At 40.9% G+C, this 21,944-nt stretch overlaps 1 protein-coding gene and 1 long non-coding RNA gene across 4 annotated transcripts in view; one reads left to right on the plus strand and one right to left on the minus strand.

The window, feature by feature from the left end:
* Positions 1 to 21,944, plus strand: part of GABRB3 (gamma-aminobutyric acid type A receptor subunit beta3) — a 196,492-nt gene that overhangs the window by 69,528 nt on the left and 105,020 nt on the right. The window contains exons 2-4 of one of the 3 annotated variants that reach the window (XM_065840414.2): positions 6,884 to 6,931; positions 14,290 to 14,381; positions 14,551 to 14,618. In XM_065840414.2, the coding sequence (XP_065696486.2) occupies positions 6,884 to 6,931; positions 14,290 to 14,381; positions 14,551 to 14,618 (208 nt within the window). Of the gene's footprint in view, positions 1 to 6,883; positions 6,932 to 13,586; positions 14,152 to 14,289; positions 14,382 to 14,550; positions 14,619 to 21,944 lie in introns of those variants that run through there. The other 2 variants (XM_065840388.2, XM_065840397.2) reach the window with 2 other exon arrangements.
* Positions 9,122 to 11,248, minus strand: LOC136101262 (uncharacterized). The gene is made up of 3 exons (XR_010651323.2): positions 11,113 to 11,248; positions 10,483 to 10,640; positions 9,122 to 9,157 (listed from the first exon to the last, which is right to left on the minus strand). It is a non-coding gene; the product is annotated as an uncharacterized lncRNA (long non-coding RNA).

Raw genomic sequence — 21,944 nt, forward strand, 5'->3', positions numbered from 1 at the left:
TCCCATGTAACTTTGCATGGAAAACCTAAATTCCACTGTGGGGAACTGGCCTTTGCAGTCATGAGCCTTTGAGTAGTGGCATCAACTATTCTTCATGAATTCATTTTATTTTGCCCAGACTACTATCTTTCATTCTGAAAATTAAATAAATACTTGAACAAAAAGAAATTGAAGAGGCTGAGATACTAGGCTTTGTTCTAAGTCATAACTTCTCCTGCCACCAAAATTGAAATGCACTCCAATGTACACTAAAGGTCCACAATCCTTGTATCAAGAAGTAGATCTCATGTCTTTTATAATATGGATACACTTGTTGAACATATATTCTGGTCTGTGAAAGTGTAAAGAGATTTTTTTCTGTAGGATTTTATGAGCATTAACTGCGTCAGAAAGCTTTTCTTTCTGAAAAAAAAAAGCGTCTGTTTTACAACAGCACTCCAATGATGGTTAGAAGGGACCCTGGTAAACTTTTTATCACCCTGGAATGTATGCAAGTGCTTCAGGGGATGGAAGAACAGAAATTAAAAATATGCAGCTGAATGATTTTTCTGAAGAAACACTGACTTACAGAAAGAGAAGCAAAATCAGCGGTTTATTTGTGGAGAGTATAGTAATGAAAATGACAGAACAGTTTAAGATGTGAAAATTATTTTAGTGCTGGGTCACAGTAAACCAGAAACGTGCATTTCTGATCTCATTGAACGTAAAAATTCCTGTACTGAATCACACCCATGTTGTATCTGGTTTGCTGCCTAGTTTGCTGCCTCTGACAATGGGCACACAATTTGGGAAAAGCGTGAGAAACAAGGCAGATAGAAAGTAATTCTTCCTCAGGTATAACCTTTCAGTTTCAAGCAGTCTAAGGTTTATGCGCTTCCTCAGCCAGCGGGTGCATTCACAACATTGATTTTAATAGCCATTGATGGAGCTCCTTTTCATGCATTTGTCTAATGGATTTTTGAGCCCATTTATAACTTGGGCCTCCACAGCTTCCTCTGGCAATGAGCTCCACAATTTAATTATGCATTGTGTGAAAAAGGACTTTGTAGTGCTTGCTTTAAACCTGCCGCCTGATCATCAGATTGCTCTGTTGTTTTTTCTAGCATGAGCAATAGCAAATAATCATTTATGCAGTCCATGACTTCATATACATCTATCGTATCTCTCCTCCCTCATCTGCTTCCCAGACTTAAAGAGTTTCAGCCTAAGTCTCTTTCTTCCTACCAATGCCATTTCGTACTTCTAATCATCCCTGCAGCTCTTTCCCACACCTTTATCTAGTTATTAAGCTCTTTGAGAAGGAAGAGAACTACATTAAATTTACAAGATGTAGTTAGACCACAGACATCTACAATACTGTACCAATCCTGTTCTGTTCTACTAATTCCCAGATTGTTCTTAGCACTTGTTTACCTTTTTGACCTCTGCTGAGCATGCAACTGGGACCCTCACTGAGCTATCTGCAGTGACTCTGAGATCTTTATTGTAAGGATAATGGCAAATTTGTGCACCACTTTTCTGTGTATTTTGATAGCTTCACCCATGCCTATTATTTTTATATATATATATATATATATATATATTTCCAAACAGAATACATAAAAAAATAAAATAAATTCTGTGTACTAAAATAATGATATAGAACCTATTGCATCTAAACTAGAACTAGACATCTTCAAGAATATCAGTGATTTAAAATGTGAGTAAACAGGTGTCTATATTTTGACCTATTCTCATCCTTCCTATCTTGCTCTTAAATGCCAAGAAATGTGTCTGTAGATTTGCTAATTCATTGGCATGTTTCTGAGCAATGCTAAACTTCCCAGCTCTGGCTGATGTCAAAAGCAGTCAGGGCTGGCTAACCCTCATAGAATTGGACCTGAAAAGTATTGTTCTGGTAACTGTTTATCCTATGTGACACTGTCACTTCCATACTATTTGTGGAGCTTGATGCTGGGAAAAATGAATTTCTAGAGAGGTTATGAAAGATCAAGGATGTTATAATGTCATCATAATTACATGTAACTTGGGCATCAGCATTACATAAAAGCATATTGAATGCTTACTTAACATAACATTTGAATAAATCATGTTTAAAATCATGTTCACTGAAACATTTATTTCAGCTAGAGCCACATAGTTTAAGCTTCTCATACATAAACATTTTTGGCATTATTTATGAAAACTTGGCTTACATCCACTTAATTTATACTTTAAAAAATAAGAGATAGCTATTGGAATCTTCTATTTATAGCAGAAAACTCCATCGTCTGCTGCTTACTGAGGTTTCAGCAGATCTACAATGGTAATTCAATAACTGTGTCTATAATATCCTGGGAGTTTTAAACACAGTTTCTCATTTTTGCATTTGGCATTTCAGTCTGTACATTCTTACTTTTCTTGATAGGTTTCTAGGTACTAAAAATAATTCGTTAGTGCCTATCACACTGTGTGACAATGCTGCCCCTGAATACCTAACCTAGTTAGCCTGGGTTGAGCCTCCTAGGAAAAGAGAAAGTGAATTTTATTGACTCCTCGGTGCAGGTGCCTCACTGCTTCTGAAGATTCTGGAGGAAAGGTTGACCAAGTGGGATGAGAAACTTTAAGGTAGAACCCCAGAAGCAGCTGTTCCAGGGAAGAATATTTACACTGAGGATATGCTGTTACATACTGTTACAACCAACAGTTATTGCACCAAAGCCATGTAGTATGGGCTTAATTTGGGATCTGTTGTGTATGCTGGGTCAATCAACAGAAGTGTTTTCTTCACTTCATAATGAAAAAGGCTCACACATAATGAGGTGTGCGTTCTCCAAACCTGTGGAAAAGGAGTTTAGCATCACATTTGTTTTTCTTATTTCTAGATGGCTTGTGTGAGATGTAGAAAGTTCTTTCCAGAGTAGTAAAATCAAGTATTTTTTCTCAATAGTGACATTCCATGTTCAGATGTTTTCAGAATCTGAACGTGAAATATCTCACTTTCTTATTGTGAGCATTATCTTTCAAGCTATAAATATTGGCCTTTGTATCTATATTTTCATGCTGAATCATTTTGTTAGATACATAACATCAAGAGTACTTGTTAAGCATCCTGTGATTCACTAGCATTGCTTTGTGGCCTGGCCTTCATCCAGAAAGGGCTATTACATTTCACTCTCCTAAAGATTATTTTCAAATGAATGTGATATGTAACTTAATTTCTGCTTCTGTATGATCTTGTAGGATTTAAATGTGTGACACAAAGTGATGATCGATGTTTAATATTTAACTTACATTTAGTTAAAAGACTAGCAATTCCAGAAATAAAGTACTATCTTAGCAGTTTTCCAGTTTCTTTGCTATCCACTTTCCATCATCAGAAATATTCTTCGTGGAGCTCCAGCCTAAAGACATGTAAGACTTTGTGGTCTGATGAGCTTTTGGAGGGCAGCATGCTCAATGTACTGAAACAGATCTAGCCTTCCTTCCCATTAAACCACCATGGATGGCATTTATCTTATGCAATATTACATACCCCAAAGTTAGACGTCTAGCTAGCTCTGGGCTATGTTCATAGGTACCTCTGGAGAGTGATTCATCTACACTATTTTAGCCTTTTTCAGTCCTTGGAGTTTCTTTCAGTCTTTGGACTGACTTCCCCCCATCTCACCCTGATTATTAAAGTAGCCTACAGTAACACACTCAGACTTACTTGTTTAATTTCTGATGCTTACATCAGCAAGGAGGAATCTCAACCAGAGATATTCTGAGGTGTTGTATCATCCAGAAATTGTGCAGTTCAAGAAAGTCCAAACATACCAGTATGGGTTGTTCATGTTATGCTTTCCTGTGTTACGTTGAGTGAGCCTTCAAGAGGGGTGGGGGGAAAAAAAAACAGGGGGGGGGGGGGGAAGATGAGTTACTATTTTTGTTCCTTTAATAATCCTAAATGCAAAGCATTAGCTCTTTCTAGCAACAAAAACTCCACCAGCAGCAATACCAAAACCATATGCCCTCCATTTGATTTACCATCAATGACTGCCTGGCTGCACACAGAGCCTCTCTGCTTAATAGTGGCTCTAGGCAAGTGCATGTATAATATTCAAAGCAGTTTTGTTCTTTTATTAAAGTTGTGATAAGGATGCAAAGCATTTTAATGGGAATAATCAATTATATAATGATATTCATATACAACAAAGTGCTTTTAATATAAGTACTTTTAATGTGGCACTTTTGTGATGGGGGAATTACTTTTGTAATACTTCCAGAAGAATGTCTTCTCTTGGTGCCAGGCAGACAGCAGCAGCAGGAGATTTCTGTAAGAGATGAACTCCATTTACACGTCATTCACAAGAAGGAATTTTTCAATGTGGAGACCAAAGGGTTTTACCAGTTTGCTGAATAAGAGAATTTCAGCATCAAATGTGTCTACATTTTTGTCAGAGAAGAATAAAATGGAGTGCATTATCAGTCTGAATAAAAGCCCATTGTGAAACTTCAACATTTCAAAGATGAAATTTGATTCTTTCCTGTTACATTTGCCTATTTGCTTTCCTGATCTCCCTTTGCTGTTGTCATCTCTCTTCCAAAAAAATAAGCTAAGTTAATTCTATCCTGCCATTGGCGTTTTTGCTGATGGATGTCAAAAATTATAAACACAAGGTGGCCATACAAGATGTTTTGCACTCTTTTGAAAATTTTAACAAATATATTAACAGAAACTGTTAATATATGGAAGTTTCTTTTTTTGGATATTTTTAGGGGTTTGGATATATTTAGGTAAGGGGACTGGAAACAGACACTTACTCTATCTATATTGTACATGTTCATGTAGATGTGGTGCCCTCTTCCACCCATAGCTAATTCACTATAAATCCCATGCCAATGGTCATGGTTTACAGGGTTAGCTGCACCTGTCTCTAAGGTATAATTGGCTACATTTGGGAGCATGGTCCTAAAGAAGGATGAAGGCTGTGCATGCTCCCTCACTGTCTATAATCAGCCTTTCGAAATGTAGGTTGTTTGCTCTGATACCTGACAGCAATTGACCATGTGCGCTTCCGAAAACAGCCCAGCCATCTTCTCCTCTTAATATTTACCATGTGACTGTACCAATATGAGACATGTGACTATAGTCAGGGGATATATTTGGGTCAGTGTGGAGGCTTCAGATGCCCCTTCTCTGCTCTTCCTTCCCGCTTATCTCCTTTGCTGAGCTCAAGAAATTACCCCAAGCCTATACTGACTCATGGTGGACCAGACAACGAAGCAAAACTGTACCTGAGGATACCACAAAATAGCAGGTTCAGGCATGGTTGCAGGCATGCAATACTATGATCTTTGAATCCAGAGCAATGTGGCTTGTGAATTCTGATGCCTAGAACTATCAAAAGAACATAAGATATTGTGAAGTTTGGAGCAGAACTCATCTGAAGATTAGAAGTAGGTGAGAACTGGGCGCTCTCATTATGTCAACAGAGATCTAGTCACCTCAGTTAATGGAACCTACGCATAGAAAGCTGGGCATCCTTCTCTAGGGTGGAATCTGACCTCAGAGATGGAGCCCAGTTCCCATACACAAGCATCCTGAGCCACTGGGATGCTCCAAGGTATCCCCTTTGGACTCCAGTTACTTCTCCAGAAGCATGTGGGTCTCCCATAGGTCCTGTGTTGTAGCTGACAGCTCTAGGCAGTGTCTCCAGTAACCAAGGGCATCTTAAATGGACTAAATGGCATCACCTACCCTGAGCCCTACCAGTTCTGTTTTAGATGGTCAGCTGTCACAGGGAAATCCAGGAGATGAGGTCCCACATCTCTCTACCCAGTGCACAAGTGAGTCAGGCATTCACAATACTCAGCTGTTAACACCCTTTAGCCAGTGCATATTTAATGTAAAATGCATAACCACTCCAGGAACAGGGACCAAACACAGGATCCACCTTTCCCATGTAAGTGGAGCTTAATGCATTCAAGCTCAGGATCATTTACCCCATGCTTTTAGTTGTTTCTCTTTAACTTCCCTAAACACACAGGTAAAGTAATGCACAGAGACATAAATCAGATTGTAAGATACAAATCGATATTTATTATGGAGTGCCCCTTACGTTCATCACGCCTTCTCAGAAACTACTTAGCTAAAACTTAAATTTTGTTGCTGATTCCAGCAAAGCCAACACATTTCAGACAATATCTCCTCTTGCTCTCCCTTAAATCAGTGGTGCCATTTGAGAATAGTCCTTGGTTTCTGCCTGTTCTGAAAAAGTCCAATAAAAAATTTCAGGGGGGAAAATAAGCTTGTTTTTCTAGTTGAAAAATGCTAAATGTGTTCTGGAAAGTCACAGAAATTTCAATTGAAAAAGCTCAAAAATATAGAACTAAGCCTCAAATTTTCAATATACCTTTTTTTTTTTTTAAATATGAATCTCTATTTTAAACACACATAAAAGTATTCAAAGCATTAGAGTTAAATTATTTCATTTTACATTGAATACATTGCCTTAAACTTCAGTGTATTTTTTTTAGTTTGGCTTATAAAAAAAATAATGAAATAACTGAGTTGGATAATGTTCATCTGGATCAATTAGAAACCCTTTCTGAAAATTATTCACATAGCTCTATTGAAACCATATTGTTGCATTGTGTTTTTCACAAAAGCCGTGACTCTTTCCATTTTTCTTTTCTTGACAACAGAGTCATAGATCTATAATTAAAAACCCCACTAGACAATTTCCAAAAGATTATTACAATCTTGTCATGTCATGGGTTGAACAAGTCAATTTATAGATTTCGTTTTTCCCCATCCCTGGATTCTACAATGACGGGCTGAAAACCTTCAAGGCCCTAAACTATGTTTTGTTTTGGCCACAGGGCATACAAATTATATTCTCTCTTTCTTTCTTTTTAGGAATGCAGTTGAAGAGAACAAAAAACTATATGCAATTTATGACACAAGGTGAGTAACAAAAAGCACTTTAAAAATGTGATTATTATCTATAAATGAAATGTTAACCCTTTAAAATTTTAAAAATTATTAATATCATGTATTTAAAATCATTATTTTTCCTGAGCCACAAAGTAATCTATAAATTAAAGTACAAATATTTTAGATCATGTACAAAATTCTGTGTCTGCTGAATAATGATTCCCCTTTGGATATAGTGTTTTCCCTTTGTATACAGTGCATGTGGCAAAAAAATGTAGTTACACAGACAGCTTAATCTACAAGTTATTCCACTGATGGAATATGGCCCACAATTGTGATCTGTGTATTATTAACTTAACCATGGTTGTTTCTGATGTTTGGAGAATGAGAGCTACAGGCGAGCTGGCACAACCTGGGGAAACGAGGATGCATTTAGAAAGACTAAGGGACACCTCCACCAGCAGAGGGCCGTGTCTTGGCAGTGCAGGGCTGTGGACATGGCCTCTGCACAAACACACCTCCACGCCCTCCACACTCTGAAGCTTTTCCTTTCCCTTCATCCTTCATGGACTGTTTCATGCCAAGGGCGCTCCTTAGCGTAGATAAAAAAACCTACTCAAAGGATAAGAGCAAGACACACATCAGACTCTCGCTTTGCTCCACCCGTAGTTTTTTCTTTGTTGCCCTGGATTATTGCTTCCAGAATTCTTCCTAATCTTAGCAAATCAGGATTGATGCCAAATCATTTCATTGCACTTCCTTCTCATCACTTACCCTGTTCTATGTGGGAGTGTTTGCATGTATAAATGGCTTTCTTCCCTCCCACCCTCCCCACTGCCCTCCCTGTGTTTATTCTGTTATTTCTACTTTTCCACTGTTAAAATACAAAGGGACATTTGAATGAAAATGTCAGGAACCAACATCTCATGGTGTTTTAGCTAGTCCTTATACAGACGCATCAGTTAAGATCTTGACTTGATCTTCCTTTAAATATACATTATACTAAATATAAGCAATTCAAACGACTCACGCTTGTCTTCTTTACTCTGTATAATCTCCTGCACAAAGAGGCTTGGGTCTTGACTTGGAATTCTGTCTGCTGTAGTAAAAATTTGCACAAATAATAATTATTACAAATGAGGTTCATAAATTTATTGATAAATACAAAACCACAAAGAAATGGGCTATATTCTTCTATTTTTATCTAACCTTGAGGAAAAAAGTGTAATTGCTGCATACTGTTAAGAATAGTGTGCTCCTGACAAAGGGTTTTAGACTAATGACTCAAGTAGAAGCTCTTAACAAAGAAGTCCTGTGTGAAATAGTTCTTCCTCAACTGCAGCTACAGTAAAAAAAAAAAATAAATCATAACTCAGTTACTTGTCTGTTTTTCTAAACACAGACTGTGTTTTTATCAGGACAGAGACTTAAAGAACAGTACTTCTAAAGCACCACAGGCTTCTCTAATGTATTTGTGTTATTTCAGTGCATAATCATTAATCTTTATGATGAAAAAATGTGAGTTATAAAGAGCCTTGATTATTTCTTCCTCTGCTAAAGTGTCAATGGATTTTTATTTTGATGTGTCTGACTCATTATGTGCATAATCCAGAGGTTTTGCCGCAGAAGGAATTGAATATTGCAGGAATACTCTTTTAAATTCATTCAGATAATGCAAATTCTTGTTCTATTTTCTTGAATATGAAGAAAAATAACCATGTGGAAATTAAACAACAATTCAGAACAATTTGGGTCAAGCCTCTTATTAAAGGCAAATGTGTCCCCATCACTCATGTTGATTAATACCTTACTCTTTATGTGGCCCACTGAAACATTCAGATCTCCACTACATCAGAACCATTGACATATCAACATTAATATTTCCTTATAATTAAATGAAAACCATCAAATTATGCAACCGAGGCAAATGGATTCATGCAATGCTGTTTGCAATCTGCCTAACAGAAATAGGGACAATGAGCATAAACTTATTGTCAGTTATAGGCTCAGCACAAACTGTTAAGTATTACTCAACACCAGCAAATATTACATATGCTTTCTGATAAATATACATAGTAGATAAATTTAATACTGTTTTCCTCACATAGTATGTCCAACAACCACTGCTCATTGTCTGAACAGGCAAAACATAGTGTATGAAATCGTCAAGGAGCAGAGTATTCCTTAAGCCCTGATGCCACATACCTACTCTGCAGCATTCTCCTGTCCCTCTAAAACTCCGCTGCTGCCGAAGTGCTGCAGGATAGAAAGTAAGAAAATGGAGCTTTCTGAAGGAAATATTAAGTTTCTGTTCAAAGGTATTTTGGCAAAAACAGTCCTCAACTCTTGATTTCTTAAAGTAAATATGAAGTTGGGGGAAAAAAAAAAGGAGTTGAAAATTTCCTCGCGGATTTTGTCCAAGTCACTTTTATTAATTACACGTTCTCAGCAGGTTAAACCAGCAGGCTATTAAAATTGCTGCAAGGCAGAATAGGTAAGCAGCAGCATAGGTCTCAGCCTAGTAAGATTAATGTCCTGTGTTCCTTGGAAGACATCACTTCAGCTGTAGCAGCAATTCCCACTTTTTTTCAGTTTCTGTCTCCCTCTCTTCTCTATCTCTGAGCCCTCTGTGATTGCAGTTTGCTTCAGGATAAGACTGGATCTTTGTCAAAATCAGTTAAATGACAGAGAAGTCAGAGAAGAAAATGAAAAAGAAAACATTCTGATAAGTGATTCTGACCTCAGTGTGCAAGTTGGGTTATGTTCATTTTGACAGGTAAACCCTCAGTACCACTTTCCAGCGCAAGAGCTCGGTGATGTATTGCATGGTGTGATCAAATGCTTCTTCCCTGATTCTCAAGCCAGTCTTTCTCCTACAGCCTGGTAACTGATAGTGGTAGTACTGCAAATGCATCAGTTGTCAGCAGATCTCTCCTCCAGCCTTCCTGTCTTTGCCTCCTCTTCTGTATCTTCATTAGTACTGACAATGATGAAGAAAACTGAAATTTCTTCAAAAATTTTGAGTGGTTTCTCATTCCACTCCCACTGCCTTCAACAATTTCTGTCCCTTAACAAAGGCTGAGTGTGCTTTGTTCCAGCTCCTTCTGAAAAATGATGATGGGTGCATCTACATAGCATTTTAGTACAGATCAGAACTGTGCTTGTGAAGTGAATCATTTGATCATTCCCACCTACTGCACTTTGGTTCACATCTCAGAGCAGTCTCAGAGCACATGAATGAACCCAATTCTTTTCATACGTTAACTAAACATATGTGGAAAATGTGCCCCAGCAGCACACTGAATGTGGTTCAACTGCTAATGAGCATGTAGTCTATGGGACCAGATTAGAATGTCTCCTAAGGGAAAAAAAAAAACAAAAAACAAACCAAAACAAAAAAACCCAAACAAAGTCAAAGCCAAACCAAACCAAACCAAAAACCAAACCAAACCCAAACAAAACAACAACAATGTGTATGACACAAATGTCAGGTCCTTAGCAACTGCAGTTTCGTGCTACAGACCAGACTCAGTGCTTGCTAATCCAGACACAGTCGATGAATCCATTGTAACCCCACTTACCCCAAGGGCTTCTTTGACATGTAGGCTTGGCAGGTGTATTCTTCCACACGTATTTGCATCAACCGAAGGACAGCCTTATTGCTCCTTCACATGTAATGCTTGGCTTTGCAGTGTAGACTTTCCCATTTTTGAAGGGGCCTTTACCAATATTGGCATTGCTAAGGAAGAAAATAATACTGCTGTGCTTACTTTACGGAACAAAATTTCATCAGGAGCATAGATCTTAACTGTCCAGTGGCCCAGAGGATGGCACATTCACCAAAGTAGTAGAAATGGTGATGAATTTTAGTCCCTGAACTACAACATTCAAAGTCACATCTTTTACAGGGATAATTTTACTGGGACAGAAGGACTGTATGTTGCAAAAAGAGCAAGAGTGAGAATGAGCAAGGATGAAGGCATCTATGGGGAACAGAGAATTGGGTTCCGTTCCTTACGCCACTGGATGTTGATTTATTTTATCCAGTAATTAATTAATGAATTACTGGATTATTTATGAAATAACAGTACTTCGTAAGATAGGAGCCAAAACAGTAGGCCATAGAGTCATGTTAACTCTTTCCCTCTCTCGCCTACTTAACTATTTGCTGAAAAGTGGAATATTTCAAACAACAGAGATGAAAACCTTACCCTGGGGTCCTGTAGTCTAGGCAGATCTTAGGAGATAAATCTTTGAGATTTTCTTGGATGGAGAACCTGCAGGTTCCAAATGGGTGCTTTGCTTTAGTGTATATAAGTGCCCAGATTCCCTTCTGCTGTGCCTTGAAATAACCTGTTTTTGAAAGGAGATGTTTAGGAGTCTCATTACAGGAGAAAATTCAGGGTGGCAAATTTTTGGGTAGGACGAGTCTATTTCTGTGCCCATTTTTTTCCTATTGGCCACGTTAAATAGCTCCCCTAAAGTCTTTACTTTGATTATTTCTTTAAATATGCTGCACTGTGCAAGGCTTTGTTCTGACTCCTTCCTACAGACAAAACCCAAAGTACCATTTTCACTGTAAATGCCAAAGCACTGAGAAGTTGAGGTGATTTTTACCTTTCATGAAATTCATTGATCATTTATAATTTTCACTGTCTTTCAGTTACTGCTAAGCCTAAATGAACCCAAAGTCCCAAGGAACAAATGTTCCATAACCCCCTAACTACTTCCTTGTCCCATCAGCTCCAACATGGATTATCTCTAAGCTACATCCAAGTAAATGGAAACGGTTGCACTGAAAGATCAAGAAGACAAATACTTAAATGAAGTGATAAAATATGACAGACTCTACAGCACTGTTGATTCATTCATATCTCAGATGTGTTTCCAAAGTACCAAGATAGCACATTAATCTGAAGTAGTGTTCTCTAAAATATTTATTTCTGTTATAAAACCGACAATCTATTTAAGAAAAGTTATTAGTGCTTAAATGCACTATTAAACCACATTAAATTCTCCATAAGAAATATTTTCTTTGGTGTTAATACTTTCTTTCAGCATTAGGAGGAGATAACTGAGTTGATACCCTTCTCTAAATTCACTTTCTCTGAAGTCTTTGGAAGAACTAGTCTTCAATACTGCCCATCCATCACATTAGAAGAAAAAAAAAACAACACACCACAACAATCAACAAAACCAAAACACAACAACAACCACAAAACTCAACAGGATCCAGTGCCTTCAAATCACTTATATATATTAAAATTATTTGACTTCTCATTTCATTTTTGAGCCCTTGGGTCATGTATGCTTTGTGTCACAATTCTCAAGCTTTCATCATAAGCCTTATTAGTTTTTAAATGAAAGCTAAGATTTTCACTTACTTTATATTTATAGTAATTATAGTACTATTAAAAAAAATCCAAATATTGCAAGACTTAAATCACAAGATTTGGCAACACTCGGTTTCTCTTATATTTTTTTCTCATTGCCTATAGGGTTTTATATTGTTTTTAAAACTGAGCCTGCTCCTTTTATTAGAGCTTTATTTTTAAATGCAACAGCAACAAGGTCAGTATGTACACCATGGCTTGCACTTGTCTTTGTTTTCAAGAATTTGTTGAGGAGGGACAAAAAGCCATCCGTTCTTTCTCACCTCTGCACAACACCACAGCATTCCTCAAGTGTACATCCTTCTCCTAGCAGTTTCTGTAAGGGAAGAGGATATATAGAAAGAAAACCAGGCAGTAAAAGTTCAAAAAAAGTCATTGCTTTTCTCCCTTGACTAGTGACATGTTGTACTCTGTCATGGACCAGCAGCTACTGACTACAATGTAACCAGAATCAGGAGCTGGCTAAGGTCACTTTTACACCATTGGTAAAGCACGCTGAAGAGGTCTGCTATTGAGAAGGAGCTGGCTCTGGAACCAAAGGCAATACAGCCAAGTCAGCATGCTTCTGTTTCCATGCCAATTAGTCCTGCTGAAAAGACTAATTAACCTGGCAGAAGGTTTCCAATAATAACTACTGTGCTGTCTCCACCCCAAACAATGTTTTATACAAAGTTAGAGCATCCAGAAAGCTCACAGGCAACATGAGAGCCAACAACTCTCACTGCATGTCTCTTCAGCACCGGTGCAGTTTCTCTTCATTACCATCCCGCACAACAAGCCCAGCTAGATATGCTTTAAAGCCAGTAGAGGTTTTGCCTGGCAAAACATGATGATGGAGGTCTGTGCTAGTGACACCCTCACAGGGATGGCTGAAGGGAGCCTCAGACCCAGGACCTCTGCACACACACACACTGCACGCCAGGCCGTGGCAGGGACCCCTCTCCGGCCCGGTGTGGGTCAGGGCAGGGCACCCAGCTAGCTCCCTCTCCTGCCCCAGCCGCCTCCTCCCTGTAATCGCTCCCAGGATACACGAAGGGGCAGGTGGATGAAGCCATCCCTCTCGGGGTAGGAGAGGGCGGCGTGCCCCAGGGCTCAGCCCGGCCCGGCGTCCGGCAGCCCGCTGTCACCCGGCTCCAGCAGGTCCGTGGCCCCACTCGCACCCCGGGGATCCTCTCGCCCTCCCGAAAAGCAGGAGCCGGCTGCGAGAGGGAATCCCCGCCTCAGGGCGGCTACCGTGGGGCCGGTGCCGCGGCCGGCGGGGCGGGCGTGCCCCGAGGAGGCGGCGGCGGTGCCACCGCCCCCTGCTGCCGGCCCCGGCGGGCCCCGCTCCCGCGGCGCCGCTCGTCGGGCTCTCCGCCGGGAGGGACGGCGGCGCCCTCCTTTCCCCCTCCCTCCCTCCCCTGCCGGGTGGCGGGAAGGCGGAGGGGCGGGAGGCGGCGTGTGAGGACGGCGGGCCGAGGGGAGGCAGGCGGCCGAGCTCCGGCGGAGGGCGGCTTCCTCCGGGGCTCGGCGGCGTCCGGCCGCGGGGTGGGCGCAACCGAGTGCGCGGGCGACTCCCGCGGGCCGGGCAGTGGTGTTGGGGGATTTTATTTTTTTTTTACAGGGGGAGGGCGGGGGAGAGAGAACGGGGACTGTCGCCTCCGCCTCTTCCTCAGCTGTAGCCGGGGCAGCCGGATCGCGGCAGCGGCGGCTGCTGCTGCTGCTGCTACTGCGCGGGGGGAGCGCGCAGCGGAGGGATGTGGGGCTTTGGGGGAGGTAGGATCTTCGGGATCTTCTCTGCTCCCGTCCTGGTGGCCGTGGTCTGCTGCGCCCAGAGGTAGGAGCCAGCGTGCCCCGGCAGCGGCGGGGCGGCACGGGGTGCGTTTCTCCAGGAGAACAAGCTGATGCGCTTCCCCACCTTCTCTTCCCGCTCCCGCTGTCGCCCCTGGTCCCCCGCACTCCATCCTCTGCCTCCCCCGCCCGACACCCTCTCCCCCATCTTTCTCGCCCCCACAGTGTGAACGACCCCGGCAACATGTCCTTCGTGAAAGAAACTGTGGATAAATTGTTGAAAGGCTACGACATCCGCCTACGGCCGGATTTCGGAGGTGAGTCGCCCTGGCCGGGCTCGCCGCCTGGAGCCCCCCCACCGCCCCGCTCTCCCGGGGCTGCCGCCGCTCCCGCACGGCGGAGCCGGCTCCCACGACCCCGCTGCCGCGGCCCCTCTCGCCGCCAGGTCGTGGAGCGGCGGCGGGTAACGGTGTCCTCTGCCCGCAGGTCCGCCCGTCTGCGTGGGGATGAACATCGACATAGCCAGCATCGACATGGTTTCCGAAGTCAACATGGTGAGTAGCGAGGGGCGAGCTGTCACCCGGCGGGTCACGGCCGCCCGTTCCCCGTTCCTCCCCTTCGCACGAAGTCGCTGCTGCTCGGGCGGGCGGCGGCCGATCTGAGCGGGGCGGCGAGCGCTGATCTCTCCGCCCGAAAACTTTATTTCCCTGGAGACGCGCTTTCCCCCTTCCCTCCTCTCTCCTCTCGCTGCCGGCGGCCGCCTCCGCGGGTGTGAGTGGCCCGGCCGAGCCCGAAGCTACCTGCTCGCCTGCCCACCCCCTCCTTTTCCATGTCCCCCCACCCGGCCGGAGCTCGCTGGGGCTCCGCCGGGCCACTGGCACCTGCCGCGGCCTCGCAGCCGGCGGGATGCGGAGCGGAACGGAGCGGGCTGGCAGCGGTGGTCGAGGGGGTTCCCGGACCGGTGGCGGAGGGCCGCGGCTGCCGGCATCTCCCCTCTACTTGCGTGGTTCAGGGGGAAAGAAAAAACAACCCAGCTTGACGGTGGATAAACTCAGACATGTGCGAGTGTGTCAATTATTGTTGAGCAACCAGAGCAGGCGCGATTGCGTATGGGCTTTGGAGGAATTGTCGTTTTGCTTCGCGAAGCGATGCTGTTCGGGGGCTGTCAGTTTTCGCTGAGGAAAAGACAGGTGTTCAGTGTGTTTCTGCGGTTCGTCCCCCGGCTCTGTGCAGTTTGGTAGTTCAGGGTTGGAAGGTAGAATTGCTGTTTCTCATCCTAAATCTGAGGTGGATTTTTCATGTTGCTGAGCAAATTACTTGTTCCTGCTGTCTCTCAGATTTTTCTTTTTGCAAACCTGAGGTTAAAATACCAGCCTACTCTGCAATGCTGTTGTTACTTTTATGGCATTAAACATAGTAATCTGCATGTTTGGAAGCTGTGCTCTCGTTCAGTAAATATGACACTAACACCAGTGCTATCCCCGCTTTGATGTACTGTTGCAGTGTTACAAGCTAACATAGCTTTGTTTTATACATGATCTGTGCACTGTCATTAATCCTGCCCCTTCCTTCTTTCTCCTGGTCTACCCAAAATACTGAGATAGAAACTTTTTGCTCTGCTTCTGATCTTTTAAAAAATAGTTTTAACAGAGATACAGTTACCTGTTTGCAGTTAGAAGTACCACTAACATCTGCCTTTCTAACCATTCAGGAAGAACAAATAAGATAATTCCTACTTACAAGAATTTATTTTAGGCTTTCTGCAAATTCAGGCAACTGCAGAGACACCTCATATATTCCACAGGCTTTTCTGTACCTGTCGGATTGCTTCTCAAATAAATGGAAGCTGAGTCTTTGAAGAGTAATTGAAAAGTCTGACTTCACTATCCCCATTGCCACCTTCCACACTCTTTGGCTGTGCTCCAGACTTAGGGAAGCACTACATTATGCATTAAATTAATACATAACATTTGGTGTATGTGAAGTGTCACATAGGCAATAAATATCGGAGAAAGGCAGGTGGAGACTGGAAAGAAAATGAGAGGATAGATGGTGCTTTTTGTGGCCTTTTTGTGTTTCTTCCTTTTTCCAAGCTGCAGGAAAGCCTGTTAGATTTAAATAACAGCTTGTCTAACCCACTGTAGCAGGGATATAGGGAAAAGTAAGTAATTACTCTGCTTGTTGTGCTTCTAGACTGGGTAATTAGATCTTGAGTAAGACAGGAGCTCCTCAAGAAGATGGGTGCCCTCCATTTCTTGCAAACAGTGGGCCAGCATGACAATTACTTTAGTTTCTAGCTGCCCCACAAGTCAGTGCCCACTGTTTCCCATTAGTTGCCAGAGCTCTAAAGAAGTGAAGAGGTTTTTTCTATGCCCTCCCACGGGGCAATGCAAAGCCTGAAAAATATCAATACAGATCTTAGAACAGAAACAAACACGTGTTTCTGAAGGGAGTTGCTAAAGTACTGTTGTTACAAAAACTGGATTAATTTACTTCAGGAAAAAATGGACTTCTGGTTGGTAAACACCTTACTGCAACTGGACTTTCAGCTGAGCTTGTCTCTTCTCCCTTTAAAAGACGTCTTCTTTGACCAAACACAGCTATATTCAAGTACTGCCTGAGCTGATTACTTCCACTTATTTTAGGTAACTTCATACTGATCTGCAAAGATTATTGAGCAAATATCAAGAAGCAATGAATAAGGATGAACAGAAAGAGCTTTTCAAGATTACTGAAGTATACATTGTAAGATAGCAATTTGGAGGGGAAAAAAAGTCACAGTTAGTTTGAAGACTTCAGAGTGGTTACCAGCTACGCTTTTAATCTTTGACATATTATTTCATTCAATTCCAAGCAGATATTGTGAGCATTGACCTTTAGCCTCATCAGCTATTGAAATGTCTTACAAGAATTTCTTTCTATGAACTGTGGTAGTATGGACATTAATTCCTTCAATTTAAAACTAGACATTGGTGTAACCTTTTATAAATTAGCTTGTTAAAATTCATCTCTATATTAAAAATAAAATAACCAGAGAATTAACATTCTTCAATTTTATGAATATAAATAAAAAGTTATTACAGCAAGTTTTATTATACTGCCTTCTAGGCAGCCTGTAATGTAGTTTTCAGTGATATGATGACAATTTTTTGTAACAAGAATTACAGTTTGTATCATACTCTTTTGTATTCTTAATCAAACTGTAGGCTTATATATAATATATTCCTTTATGAGTCTTCAGTTACTAGTTATTCGTTTGGCTTTCCAACATTTAAACAATTTATTTGTGCATTTTTGTTCTTTCTGTTGAACATTATTAAAAATCCTTTGGCCTTCATACATCCAGGCTACCTGTAGCTATTTTTTAGAATAAACTTATTAAATAGTAATGTACATCTTCCTCAGATTACATGGAACAGTTAACATTTTTCTTTACTTTTAATACTGAAATGCTAAGCTGGATCAGGAGGACTGATGCAAGTATCAGGACTGCGCAGCATCAAATTGTTTTACTGAGAAGTTTTAAATGAACAGTTTCTGTTTGATTTCATAACATCTTGAAAATATTGAATAGCATTATTGAAATTATTACTCTGCAATACTATTTACATTATACGAAAATACTAAACATTTACAAAGTAAAAATAATATGCCTTGATATTTATACTTGGAGTCCTATATATGGTAGTAGAATGAACTAATGAAGTTGAATGTAAAAAGTTCCTTGTTCAAGGAAGGGCTGCGGTCTATTGATGACCTGTGCTTATATATATATATATATATATATGCATATGTATGTATATCTCCATATGCGCTTTATTTCCTTGCTTTACCTGTGCATGCTTTCCCATTATTATTTGCCTTTTTCATGAATTATACCTGTAACTGGGTACTTAACCACCTACCTATTTTTGTGCATACCTCCAATAATTGCATTTAAGACTGCTGTAAATGATTGTAAAATGTGCAGTAATGTACGTCTCCAAACAAAATGCTGATCAATAATAACAGACAAAATACTCAGAAAGTCCTGTAAGTCATTTTACAAATAAAGAGTATGGAATATTACTTTTGTCAGATTCTAATAATTTAGCTTTATAATTTTTCATTTTGCATTATTTGGGTTGATTGTATTCTGTACTTTCTGTGATTTAGAGGTATGTTTTGCTTAAATGATGTGAATAGAAAAAGAAATAGTTCTTGTGCTTTTTGTTAGTCTGCCAACTTAGTTCCAGTCAGACAGTATCCAGTGTATTTTTATAGTCTGATTCTTGTTCAACATTTGGTCTATGAATCAAATGGGTTAGTTTCGAGCATGTAATTTTCAAGCACCCAATTACTCCTGTAGCTTTTTTATCCTTAGAAAGTTAAATAAACAGTACACTAAGTCTCCAAATACCTCCCTATTTAAACTCATCATTTTAGCTGTAAGACTGAAGTGCTGTGTTTTCATTTTACCATCATTTTAGGATGTGTTTTATAGTTTATGGGAGGTAAAACTATAAAGTGGATAGAGAAAACAAGGGGATAAGTGCAAAAATGAACCTTTCTCCTTAGAATGTTTTGCAGAGAATAGTATGATCTCCTGTAAGAAAGGAAACTTGCACTACTGCTCGTTAAAGTGCTGTCTGCATTCTTTTTGTGTATAGAGGGGACTTCAGGGCTGTTCATCCTGGGTTTTTCAAAGGCTCTAATTTCAATTAAATTAAACCAGCAAAACCCAGGAGGAATCACTGGCTAAATAGTCATCCTGCTGGTTTGGGAATACTGTACTCAGAAAATTAGTTTGATATAAAGTCAGACCATAAATCTTTTGAGTTGTTGTTTCTGAAAAAGATGTAATCTGTTCTATGCTAACACTGTAATTTCTTATTTTTACATATGTTCCACTATAACACTGCAAGTACGCATATGGGCTTCATTGGGTGCTTGCTGATTTTCAAAGCAATTTCCATATCTTTCTGAGAAACTGTGTTAGTTTCTGCTTTAAGGTCAACTGAAGTTCTTACTCACTGAAGGAAAATATTGTCCGCTTTCATAGGGATGCATAAATAATTATTTTTAGGTGAATTAATTCATACTTCACCTGAAGTACTGAAGTTGCAGAACCTTCGTACTTCTCTTGATGGAATTTGTCATGTCTTACTTTAAATGTCAAAAAATTAGTTGGGATTCAGTTCATGTAAATTGAGATGTATGCAGTTAGATGTCTAAATGTATGCTGGGTTGCTAAATTATGATCATAGTTAATGGGGCTCTTGAACAGAATGTTGCTGCTTAGGGGGTAATGCTTCTTTGATATTTTATGTGCCTCAAGATATGCCATTTGGACTTGGGATGTCCTGCAGAAAGGTAGGGGACTCTGACAGATCATGTGCTGTACCTGCCAGCCCTATGCAGGTGTCCTACATAATCCAGGGCATCCAAAATAGCACCAGACACCCTTGTTTAGGAGAGTTGTTCCCTATGGGTCCAGCCAAAGCTCATCTTCCATGTTCACTCTGGAATCAGGAGGAGGCACTGATTTGTAACAGGTATCTTAGACATCTGTGTGAGGTTTTTTTTAAGGTGGAAAGAGTCATCTTTCTGGGTAGTGTCCATTTTTCCTGAGTGTCTATGAAGAGAGCCCCAGCAACCTGGTAGGTCTTTGGGTGGCTGCAGCTAGGCATGGTGAAATGTGGCCTATGTTTCTTATCACAAATAAATTTTATATTTCTTGCCATAAACAGCCATTTTCTAAATACTTTTCAAACAGAATCTCGAAGTTACCTCATGCAGGAAATTGTAACTGAGTTGTGACATATTTTGCTTTGAAGATTCAGATGGAGAATTTGAATGAGTTGTACTAATAGAATTGATTACATAATCATTCTGATTGCAAACACAAGTTTTCTAGATAGAAGAAGATTCATGTATGCAGTGCTTATAACTTGAACACAAATTGTGAGAGTATAAAATAGAATATATAACTTTATATAGTGATTTTTGCTTTTATACAATTTAATGTACCTAGGGAGACTAGTGCATCATACTAAATAGATATGTCAGATAGACCATATAAATAACTTTTATATGTATACGTATGTGTTTGATAGATAATATAGAGAAAAAAAAGGAAGAAGAGAGAAATACTGCCCAAGCAGGGAGGCATCTCCTGAGGCCAGCATGGCCCGCAAAGAATGATATCTCTGTGCTGGTGATGAGTCAGAAGCCATCCACCAGGAGATGGCAGCTACACGTACTGCTCCTGGAGGACTGTCTTGGCAGGTTATTTGCCCTCCAGCTGCCAACTGGAAAGAAGAGCATGCATCCTTTGAGTCTTCTGTCTTAGAATCATATTATAGAATCACTTTGGTTGGAAAAGACCCTCAAGATCATCGAGTCCAATATTGGCACTAAACCATGCCTCTAAGAACCTCATCTATGGATCCTCTAAACACCTCTAGGGATGGTGACTCCACCACTTCCCTGGGCAGCCTGTTCCAATGCCTGACAACCCATTCTGTGAAGAAATTTTTCCTAATATCCAATCTAAACCTCCCCTGGTGCAACTTGAGGCCATTTCCTCTTGTCCTATCACTTGTTACTTGGGAGAAGAGAACAACCCCCTTCATGCTACAACCTCCTTTCAGGTAGTTGCAGAGAGTGATAAGGTCTCCCTTCAGCCTCCTTTTCTCCAGGCTGAACAGCCCCAGTTCCCTCTGCTGCTCCTCATCAGACTTGTGCTCCAGACCCCTCACCTGCTTCATTACCCTTCTCTGCACTCTCTCCAGCACCTCAATGTCTTTCTTGTAGTGAGGGGCCCACAACTGAACACAGGATTCAAGGTCTTGGCACCATCCAATTTTCTTCCTCAGGACAGCACCTGTGAACTCCCACAGCCTGCCTCACTCTGTCTCTCCACTCCTGACATGTTTCATAGCTCCTGTCGACAGAGAGAGAAGTGCTTGTGGCAGATGGTGTGACAGGAGAATGACTCTTGTTTGGCTAAGGCAACTCACGACAGAATTCTGTTTATCTGCGCAGGAACGTGGCTGTTGTGAAGGGGAAGAAGCACCTGCTTATGCAGACGCAATGAGGTTGTTGATGTTCCTGGGAGGTGGCAATAAGATTTTAAAAACCCAAATCCAGCTGCCAATGTTGAATCATCCTGACTTGGATGATGAAATAGATACAATCTGTGATGACATCAATCTGGAATAATTGCAAGTATTTCGGGGGAGAAAAGGGGAATTTGAAATGATGTTTACAAATTAGAAGAATGGCCATAAATAAAGAAGAGGCAAGCACAAAGTGCTACATTTTGTGAGAAGGAAGAATCCAGTACTCAGAAAGAATTGGCTAAGCAGCAGTGCAGGAAAAAAGGACGTGGAGGTTTTATTGGACCAGAGGCTAAAGCAAGTAAAAAAGTTAATTAAAGTCACAAGTGCAGTACGATTGAAAAAAGACGCACCTTACTCTTGGGTGCATGAATACAAGTGTCATTTATGAAACGCAGGGTTTTCTCTGGCCACCGTTAGCAAAGCCTGAGCAAGAATGCTGTGTCCAGTGTTTTTTGCACTGGTTTGCGGGGAGATGGAATCGAACAGGAGGTGTAAGGCAGGGAAACAAATGTTTCTAATTAAAACAATTAGAAAACAGGGTATATGTGGCTGTGTTGAAGTAAATCGGTTTGTTTAGCACTGAAAAATAGTATTGAGAGAGGACATGAATTTCCCGATACATAGGTAACTGGTGATGAGAGAAGAATGATGAGCTGCTCTTTAGAACCACTTGAAGTAAGACCTGAAGAAATTAATTAATTGATTTCAGATTAGTTTTCAGCTAACTACATTTGTTGTAGCATCTCCTTTGTTGCAGGTTTTCAAGAAGAGACTCTT

Source organism: Patagioenas fasciata, chromosome 1, assembly GCF_037038585.1.
Source record: "Patagioenas fasciata isolate bPatFas1 chromosome 1, bPatFas1.hap1, whole genome shotgun sequence".
NCBI classification, from domain to species: domain Eukaryota; kingdom Metazoa; phylum Chordata; class Aves; order Columbiformes; family Columbidae; genus Patagioenas; species Patagioenas fasciata.